This window comes from Coffea arabica, chromosome 6e, assembly GCF_036785885.1.
Source record: "Coffea arabica cultivar ET-39 chromosome 6e, Coffea Arabica ET-39 HiFi, whole genome shotgun sequence".
Lineage (NCBI taxonomy): Eukaryota > Viridiplantae > Streptophyta > Magnoliopsida > Gentianales > Rubiaceae > Coffea > Coffea arabica.
Genome location: NC_092321.1, coordinates 55,711,075 through 55,721,813, shown reverse-complemented (window position 1 = coordinate 55,721,813; position 10,739 = coordinate 55,711,075). Strand labels below are relative to the sequence as shown.

The 10,739-nt window shown below is 33.0% G+C and overlaps 1 protein-coding gene, 1 non-coding gene and 1 pseudogene across 2 annotated transcripts; 1 reads left to right on the top strand and 2 right to left on the bottom strand.

Annotated features, from left to right (window-relative positions):
• The first annotated feature begins 308 nt into the window (after positions 1-308).
• On the top strand, positions 309-367 carry LOC113697673 (U6 spliceosomal RNA; annotated as a pseudogene).
• A 4,890-nt stretch (positions 368-5,257) lies between these two features.
• LOC113697175 (beta-amyrin 6-beta-monooxygenase-like) lies at positions 5,258-7,199 on the bottom strand. The gene is made up of 3 exons (XM_027216664.2): positions 6,239-7,199; positions 5,809-5,996; positions 5,258-5,698 (listed from the first exon to the last, which is right to left on the bottom strand). Exons 1-3 carry the CDS (start codon positions 7,173-7,175, stop codon positions 5,405-5,407), a joined length of 1,419 nt encoding a protein of 472 aa, XP_027072465.1. The 5' UTR covers positions 7,176-7,199; the 3' UTR covers positions 5,258-5,404.
• A 3,433-nt stretch (positions 7,200-10,632) lies between these two features.
• Positions 10,633-10,739, bottom strand: LOC113697699 (small nucleolar RNA R71). The gene has a single exon (XR_003449971.1). It is a non-coding gene; the product is annotated as a small nucleolar RNA R71 (small nucleolar RNA).

Sequence of the window (10,739 nt, the reverse complement as noted above, 5' to 3'; positions counted from 1 at the left end):
TTTTTAAGGCTAGCTAAATAAAATTTTAAAAACATTTTTAAAAATACCTAATCCAAACAAATATTTCTATACTAGTTGATTTTCACATACACTCTCGTACGAAAATTTTAAAAAACACCCCTAAAAATATCTATTCCATATTAGATCGCTAAAGACTCGAAAAATAGTTTAGAAAAATATTGGAAATATTTTTTTTATTTGGTGGGCCATTTTGGACAGTTGTCATCTTCTGCACCAGCAAATCTGGTTATATAAGCTATTCATCATTAAAGACAATGATATATGCGTGTCAAATTGAATTATGCTATGTCTTTTCAAAGACATCTAATAAAATTGGAAGGATACAGAGAAGATTTGCATGATCCCTCTTATGCTATTCTTACTCCACGATCCCCGTAACCCATCATCTTTCACCTACCAAGTGAAATTGGGGAGATAAGCATAGAAACAAATGAATGTGTATCAATACCAAGCAAAACGACATATACGTAGGCCTGTTAACAGGTCGGGTCCGGGCCGAAATTTATTATTTTGGACCCGGACCCGACATACCATCCTGGATCTGGATCTGACCTGTTTATCCGACGGGTCTTTTACTCTATGTTCTGGATCCGAATCCGACGGGCCTGGGATCCGGGTCGAGTCTACCCGAAAAAATTTATCAAAACTTACAATTTCTAATAAAAATGAGAGAAAAAATATATTTGTAAACTAATACAAAAAAAATCAAATAAGAAAAGAAATCAAATTAACTTTACTCAAATACATCACCCTAATCAAATTATATTGATAAATATATATATTTTAAATTATTAATCCATTTATATTCAGATCCGGGTTTAATATGGTCGGAATACTATATTCCGTATCCGATCCGTTTTTTTGTTTGACAAAACGGATCCGGGTCCGGGTCCGGGTAACGGAATTAAATCCCTATCTGTACCCGCAATAATTTCACCGATTCGATCCGGGTCCGGGTCCGGATCTAGACCCGGACCGTTGACAGGCCTACATATACGAGACCTATACGTACACAAATAATTGGCCACCATTTATGATGCCTGAGCGAGCGTCCACCAATTTTGAATTCTGGTGGACATCATTTCATGAATTTGGTGGTGATGGAATAATGTAATAGCCAACTAGAAATGGGGGTCTCGTCATATTAGCTTGAATTGCAAAGCCAAAAGCCCCACCTTTAAATAGAGGCAAGCGATTTTGCAGCAATTATCTTCTTATAAAGCAAAATTTTCTCAAATATCAAAATTATCCTTAATCAATCAACTCCATGTATTTTATTGATTTTCCTATACACTAATTACTTCTCTTTTTTTTTTTTTCTCTCTAATCAAATATTTTATGATATGATCTCTCACTCTGTCCCTATCCTACCTACCTCTCTCTCTCACACACACATTAATTGATCTATTATTTTTATAGTTATGTAACTTGTTTTTGCTATAGTCTTTTTTTATATAGTAATTTTTTTGCTTCAACAAGCTCTTTCTTTTTTATTCAATTCTAAAACTTTTATTTAAATTTTTTTGAAACATGATTCAACTCCAACAGATTTCGGTTTAAAATTGTTTCTATTATGATGTCATTGTAACTCAATACTTTAGTATATTTAAAATTTTTTTGACATGCAACATGCATTTTTCCATTGAGTTCTGCTTGTTTATCGTAGTTTTGAATAGCTAATATTGTTAAAAATTTTAGTACCTTTTCCACATTTATACTAGACATGTAAATCTTGGCTTCTATCAAATATTCATATATGTCATGTAAGTCTTGGTTTCTATCAAGTATTTATATTCTCTGATAATTAGATGAAAGTAAGTTTACATTCTATTACGTCGTATATTCCACCCCTTCACACTTCTCAAATCCCAATCTTTTCCTGGTAAAAAAGTAAAAAAAGATCTGTTTTATATTCCTTGAAGATTGAAGGAAAAGTAAAACTATTTATTTTTGGATTATTTTCATTTTTAGACTATTGTTTGTTTGAGTTAAATTATGTTGTATTTGAAAAAAAAAAAGCCTTTTGAGTAAAATTTTAAGAAGAAAAAAAATATAAGAGTATGTTGAAGCAAAATAATTAGAATATAAGAAAATATTAAAGCCAAATCTAAGTTAGTAAATCATGAAAATAATTGATGAATTAATGAAAGAGAGAGAGAAAAAGTGACAGGGAAGAAGGAAAGTATGATAGTAGGAAAAATTTAATTGGAGAGAGGAAGTGGAGTAATAAGTGCTTAATAGATTTAGAAAAGTTAATGAGAAGATATGAAGTTGATAGTTGAGGGTAAAATTCGCTCTGGTAGGAAGACTATTTTCTGGGAATATCGCCATGCTTTAACAGATGACCAAGTTGTCATCATCAAGGCCAAACTGACAAATTTAACAAGAATTAGGAAAAATATAACATGTCAGTGTTACTTAATTGGTAAGCTACATTAAATGAAGCTTTCAACCAATAGGAACCTGCAAGCCCAAACAATTTCTTTGACCGGTCAAATGAGGCAGCCAGAACTTCCTATTGACTTAAGGCAATCCCTGGGTTGGCCCCATGGCCAAGAAAAAACTTTTATAGACCAACATCAGCTTCCTTCAGTTCAATCACGATTCACATGAATTAGCTAGGCTACCGTCCTGTTAACATATCATCAAGCCTTACTCAAAAGCCAAGCTTCACTCTTTAACAAGCACCCAGCTATTTAGTATACGATGATAGAATGAGAAAAGAAAACTCAAAGAATTTACTTCATGTATTAAGGATTTTTCCATTAGAATTGTAAGTGTAGCTAGCTTAACACTGCTTGCTAGACACTAGGAAAACCAAAGACTGTGTATCAGCTAATCTGTTGTTTTACAACACCATTAGCAAAAATTAGTTTCCTGCAGCTTGCAAAAGAAAAAAATCCAGATTCAAGATATGGTTATTCTAATTGCAAAACTGGAAAACCTTCATGGTTTGAAAGGACACAAATTCAAAGGCGTATATGACATGCAAATAAAACCATAAGCATAAAGAACCAGATATACAGGTGAAATGGTAATAGCAGCTAGGACTACCAAGAAAGAGTAAGAAAAGACGGACAATTGTGTTTTTTTTTTTTTTTTGTAGAAGCTCCAACACTACAGATGCAATTTGAAGTTCACATAAAGCACATATCCAGAACTCATATTCCCATTAGTTGCTTCCTATTTCATGTGCTCTGAAACTAAGAAGAAAGTTCTGAAAAACAAATTAAAGAAAGAAGAAATACAATTCTGATGCCCTCACATGCTATACAAAAAGTCACATATCTGCTTATGACTATCTGACACACACAAATCAAATTCAAAATTATGCATAAGCCAATTCAAAACAAATCTAGACCGTAATGATTGAAACTTGAAACATCAGGGACTAGAAATGCAAATTCAAAACTTTTGACTAACACCAATTCGATGTTGACTGTTAGTTATGATTATTCTTCATTAGTTGTCCTTCTAGGAGAGGATCACCGTGCGTGAATTATAGGTCCAAAGGATTGTGAGTTGTGCTGCAAATATTTTTTTTATTGAAGCATGCTTCAACATTTGCCTGACAACAGATTTATTGTACAAAAACAGTATTTATTTTGTTTAGAATTTTTTTAATAGGTCTTACAGAATATATTACCAAATAGAATATGATTAGCTATTGAACTAAATATGGTTATATTTCATATATATCTATACTAGCATTTTGACCTATGCAATGTACATATTTATATTTTGACTAAAAGAATAATATAGTTTTTGTACAAAGTTATTTTGAAAAAATCCAAAAAGTTCAAGGTGTTAATTTTAGAGCCAATTTCTATCTTAAATATATTTTTATAAATAAAAGCAAGGAAAGAAATCTCCACTAATGGAAGGCTGATATGGCCGTACCATCAACGAAAAAAACTATGAAATTGCTTATAAAATTGTGTTTAATTGTCATATATTTTTGCAATATGAATTAGAGAAAGATTCCTCTCTTTCATCTTGTTGTATGCTAAAAATCCAATATATTCCTAAATTACCTATGAATAGTAAAAGTATGAAATCATTTTTTCCACCAACTACATTATTTATCTATAAAATAAATCCAAAATACACCCAAAAAAGGACAACAAAAATATCTAAACAAACTTTTTTAATAAGTAAATAAGATTTGCTTGAAGAACTTAAAATTCACCACTGGTCTATTCAAAAAAGTTCAATGCCCACAGAATTTTCCTATATAATCATAGCTAGTCACCTATACATATAATCCTAAAAAAATTTTCGAAAGTATAGCCTAACAGTTGGCTCTTTAAATTTTTTAAAACAGACACAAAAGTTTTCTCCTTTATAACAGAATTAGAGAGTTTGCTTTTGGATCAGCTTCAAGGATCCATGCTTCACCAGTTCACCGAATGCATCCGCGAGGGAATCTTGATGGTGGCTGCGTCACTATTCTATATTAGTTTTCTTTTTTAATTGTATTTTTTCCTTCGCAATTTAGAGGTTGTATGTTATAAACAGGGATGGATTATGGGATTTATTTTCAAACTTTTATCAATTATAATTAAATAGTTTTTTATTGAATTCTCTAGAGATTTCTTGAACGTAAGTGTTCTTTTGAATCTTGGTTACTTTTGTGAATCGTTCGTGTAACAATTTCTACCTATCCGCTTTCATGTTAGTTCCATTGGTTTGCTACTGATGAAATTTCTACTCTAGTTTAAATAAATAAATAAATAAAATCTGAGACTCCATTTGCTATTGCTATCACAATTTGTCCACATACTCCTTAAAAAAATACGCCAAAGCCTTGTACACCACATTTCCATTAAAAAGCAAAAGAGGAGAAGAAGGGGAAAAAAGACTGAAAATGTGTTTGTGTCAAACAACAGGTGGCATAAGAAATTTATGGAAGCAAGAACTATCAAACAAGAAATTTGTCAATTTATTAGTTTGATTTTGACTTTTTACTATTGACCATTAGTTATAATAAAAAAAAATTAATAGTGACACTTTAATCTAAATTATAAGAGAGTTATATATGAATCTTTAAATCATAGGGGAGTTATATGATAAAGTGCCAAATCAAGGGAGGAGTAAAAGGTAATTTAACCAAATTAAAATTAATTTATGAATTCTATACCCTAGGAATCCATTATTTTTTAAGTGGTTTAATACTTGGGAAACTTCTTAGAATTATTGTAATTGTATGAACACATGTATTCCATCGAAACGATTTAGAGTTTCATTATTCAAACAGCAAACAGAGGACTTCTTGTCTGATAGGCTACAGAGATGACGCAAGACAGATACAACCCAAACATATTAGCCAAATGCTAACAGAGCGTTTCAAACATTAAATTTCAAGAGAAACTATGATTAAGTTTTAATGCGGTTGTAGACGCAAGGGGAGACCACTAGCTGGATAAGGGCCGCCATGATATAGGACCTTCTCGTCTGGAATCAACTTCTGCAGCTTATACTTTCTCACAACATTATGCATGTACACGAGTATCAGGAATCTGGAATACTCCTTTCCTGGGCACATTCGCGGTCCTGTTGAAAATGGTATAAATGTGCATGGTGTTGGTTCGTCACCTTCAAATCTCGTAGGATCAAAATTTTCTGGTTCAGGAAAGTACTTGGGGTTTTTGTTTGTTGTGAATGGGCTCCAAAGCACCTGAAAGTACAATTATCATGAGGGATTAAATGAAGGAGCATCAATCAATTCTCATTACTGTTTGTAATGGTCATTTGTCCCGGTAGATTACAATAACTGTTGGTGCTTACTTTCCATCCTTTTGGAATAGTGACACCCGCAAAATGGATGTCAGTCTCGGCCTCTCTAAAGGCTCCTACGGCTGGTGGTGTTAACCTCATAGCTTCACAAATCACATTCCAAGAATACTTCATTTTCTTAACATCTTCCCAGTTCAGCAGCTCTTCAGGATCTTTAGACTTGGCAATCTCCATGTGTTCTGCATATCACCAAAGAAGCTGCTAGTATAGATGTTTAAAGCTTTCAAGACAGGCGCTGATTAATTAGCCTCTTTAAGAAAATTATACACTAATGCATGGTTGATCAAAACCCGTTTATACCGATAAGATTTCAACAATTCATCAGCAACTTTATAGGAGAAATTTACGTTCACTACACACTACACGGGGAGATGCTATAATCTTGAAAAATTCTTGAAGTTTAGACCAGCTTGTAACGTACCCTTATAAACCATATCATAGATATGGGGAAGCTCTGCGAGATATTTCAAGACAAAGGTGATTGCTGCACTGGTGGATTCATAGCTGGGCATCATCAAACTTACAAGATAAAGAGCAATTTCCAAGTCGGACAACAAATGGGCGTTTTCATCCAGCAGCGTGCGAGACAGTATGTCCGAACCTGCTTTTTCCCCATTCTCTAAAGCCATCTTTTTCCTCTTTAGAATGATATTCAGGAATTCCTGCTTAAGCTTTTCGATCTCTTTCAAAGCACGATTATAAGTGGTGCCGGGCAAATTGATAGGCAATGAGAACAGACCTTGTAATGAGACTGTGAAAGAGTCAGAAAATCTTTGAGTTTGTTCAGGTTCCAGACCTAGCACTAATTTACATGCCAATGCAAGTGTTATCTTCCGGGATGCTGGATGGACCTTTACTACTTGGAAAGGATCCCAGTCAGTCTTCAGGTGTTGCCTTGTCAAGGAATCCATGATAGGTATGTACTTCTTCAAAGCTTCAGGCCTCATGATTACTGCTTGATGAAAGCCGCGGATTTTTGAAAATACATCCTTGCGTGACTTTCCAGGAGAATCCACCCAATTAAAAAACATCAATAGTGAGTCTGGAAGCCAAGGACTAACGAAATCGTTTGCAGTGCATAATAAGAACTTGTTCCCAGCTGCACCACAAATTACAGCCATATTCTGTCCGACCAACGAAGTTGCGAAAACTTCGTCAGAGTATTTTTTCATTCTATGATGAATAAATTTTTCAGGGCCGCTCAGGAAAAAATGGAGTGTCTCTCCGACTAGTGGGAATCTAGATGCACCTGGTGGAAGTTTGTACTTTTTAGACTCAGAACCGTGGCAAAGAAAGGCAAGAGAAATGGAAATGAACACGACTAGGAGGGAGAGGAAGTAGAGGTAAAAGGCCTCCATGTTGTCTCTCTTTCACTCCAACACAGTGAAAAAGATGTGGAACTTAGAGTTGTTCCCTCAGGCGGGGCTCTAGTAATATACATGGTTGAGGAACGAAGTGGTGATGGCCCATCTATTAGGGGAAGTACTCAATGCGGTTGGGTTCTATGTGATCAATGACAAAGCCAAGGGGCTGACAGAGCCAAGCGGGCAGAGGGGGCTAAGTTTTGAAAATTTTAATTCAACAGTGTGTAAATATATGTCCAAATAAAGTTGTCTTCTAATTTTTTTTTATAATTTTAGTTTATATTATGAGAGTTTATATATATATATATATATGTGTGTGTGTGTGAATTAGCCACCTTTGAATTAATTTTTTTTAAAAAAAGTTATTAAGTTATTTATTTTTATTGTGCTAATTATTTAACTTTCAAAAACGTAAACATTTAATTTGTTGATCCATAATAAATCTTCAATTATAAAATTAATTCTAGCAACTGATATTTGCTCTAATCTTTTGTCAAAATAAATGTTCATTGAATGTCATTAATGTAATTCTTGAAGTTTGTTTTTATATCGACGTGTGTGTAGAAAGATCATTCCTCAAAATTTCTAGTATGCTTACCTAGCTATGCAAATGAAGTTTATTATGTTTTTGCACTTTTCTTCTTTTATTGATTGTTTGGCTTATTGAAAGGATATTATGGGTAGTAACTTCTTTAGTTATTAATGACACGAAACATAATGGTATGGGCAGTAATTATTTGTTTATTACATGTTTGAATTTCATGATTAAAATATTCACTAAAAGAAAAAAAATTAGAAAACATAGTTTAGATAAAATTCTGTGTATAAAGTTCTATAAAACACAATCGTACGTTGTTTTACATAGATTCTTAGCGACTTGCTTTAAGTACTTGCATGGTTGCACCGAGACTCAGCCGCTTTTGGATACTCCTGATCATTGTGTTTTACGCTCATTAAACAGTAAAATAAAGTTTTCAAATAATTATTGATAGTAAAGTTTTGAAGTTTTGATAAAGAAATGGAATGCTGCTAGGAATAGTAGCTTCTCAAGAAAAAACAACCGGAAGAAACGAAATGCCCTACCAACAGCCGTGCACACGTCAAAACCAGCATGGTACGGAACAAGCAACAAAGGTATCCTCTGTTCAACAGATTAATGGAGTTTTCTCTACTTCACAACATTCCTAGGTAATAACCTTCAATCATAATGCTGAAATTAACATTTCCATAGACGTCTTCCTAGTAATTAGTCTTGGTTATTGCAGGGATGATTAATGTTGATAGCTACATTACATATATGAAAATTTCAATTATTGGTTAGTTGGTATATATTATCTTCCATTTTCAATTATTGGTTAGTTGGTATGGATAATTGTCTGATATGAAGGTGATAAAATAGATGGTCAATTATTTGTTAGTTGGTATTATTTCCCGTTTTCAATTATTAGTTATAATTGGTATGGATAATTGTCCGTTTTCAATTATTGGTTATATATGGATAATTGTCTGATATGAAGGTGATAAAATAGGATATATTACTCGCGGATTTTGAGGAATCTTTAGGTTATAGTATGAACTTGAAAATCCATATAGGAAGATTTATGTAAATCGGTGACCCAAACGTCCATCCATCCTTTGCAGATTGTTGATTTTTTCTCCTCAAGGTATTAGTCACTGGATAATACTAGATAGTATTGGTATTGCAATACGAGAGTATTGAATTGATTAAAGCAGAGTATTAATATTGTGTTAGGGCATTAATCCTTGATAAGTGCAAATTTTGAGTATTTTTAAGTGTGTTTTCTTATTTAGTTTTGGTGTGTTTTAGTCACTTTTATAGTTAATTAGCTTGGATTTTATTGAAAATATGTATTTTGTGGTTTAAAGTGTGAATATTGCATTTCTATAGATTTTAATGGCGAAAACTTCATGTTTTGGTAGGTTTAATCATTCAATCAACAAATGGCATAAATTGAGAAGATAATTGGATGATTACGGATGATTTAAAGTGGTAAAAATAAGACATGAAGTGCAAAATAATCAAGGGAAGAAATGCAAGTTCTCCCGTTTTAACACCTTATGGTATTTCGACTATATATTGAGTTACGATGATCGGATTAAGGAGATTCTTGTACTATTTTGAAACTAAGATATAGATCTATATTTGGTATGAAAATCAAAGGCCAGTTCAGTTTTTTTCATTGTCAAAAAGTTAAAATACAAAAGTGCAATTTTATTGTCAAAAGCTGAAACAGAGTTCTGACTAATGGAGAATATTTTGGTCAATTCTTGGTCCACAGAACTCCAAATTAGATGATTCTTTAGACATTGGAAAGCTAACTCAAAGAGCTACACTTTCATGTTTTGTACAAGAGTTAGCTCAGCCTACATCATTGAGAAAATATCAGTTGAAATGGTACTAAATTTGCAGAAGGGAAAACGCGAGTTGTCAATATGCGACTGTAAGTCGTGTATTCCTGAGATCGCGTATTCTAGCCTGATTTCTATAACTTGCTCTATCACTTGCTCTGCTTTCCAGTTTAATTTCTAAACAAAATTTCGGCTGCACATGCTCAAGATTCCAAAAGGAAGAGAAAAGAAACTTTATGTCTTATGAAAAGTGACTTTTTGACTCTATTAACACTAGACATGTAAGAATGATTAGAAAGAGAAAAAGGGGGACATTAGAGTGGGTTATAGTCAGATTTTAGGAGAAGAGCTTAGTTTTTAGTCTTGTTTTGTTCTCTCTAACTAGAGGAATTGTGAGAACAATTGGAGATTTCATTGTACAACTCATTTTGTTCTCTCTAACTAGTTTCTTCATTAATTTGGCTAAGCTTTTTTTATCTATCTTTTACTTGTGATTCAATATGTGTTCATGCAATGAAACAATTTTCTTTCTTGTCATATATCACCTGAGTAGTTAAATATCTAGAGCTAGGGAGTAGATGAAACTTATGGTCATTTCATATGAATTGAATATGATTTATACTTGTTACACCTTGTATTAACTTGTTTACTATGCATACTTATCACTTGTTGTTGCTTGATCACCAATAATAAGCTATTAGTCATTATTATTCAATGAAGGTTGGTAATAATGATGGAGCAACATAATAGAGCTTAAGTAGTAGACTCATAAGAATAGAGATACATTTAAGTGGATTAACCTTGCATGTCATGAAGAAAACAAGAGTAGATCCAACCATCTCAATTTGGAGGTAATGTCGTAGAGGATCCAAATGCACACTTAACCACATTTTTGGAGAATGTGATATAATCAAAATGAATGGAATGAGTGAGGATGCTATAAGACTGAGGTTGTTCCCATTTTCTTTAAGAGATAAAAGCTAAAATTTGGCTACACTCTCATGCTCTTAATGCTTTCAGTATTTGGGATGATTTGTCTAGAGTATTCTTGAATAAGTATTTTCCACCGGGTAAAATGGCTAAATTTAGAATGGGCATTACTAGTTTTAGCCAACAAGATGGTCAATCATTATATGAAGCGTGGGAAAAGTTTAGAGATTTGCTTCGAAAATGTCCACACCATGGACT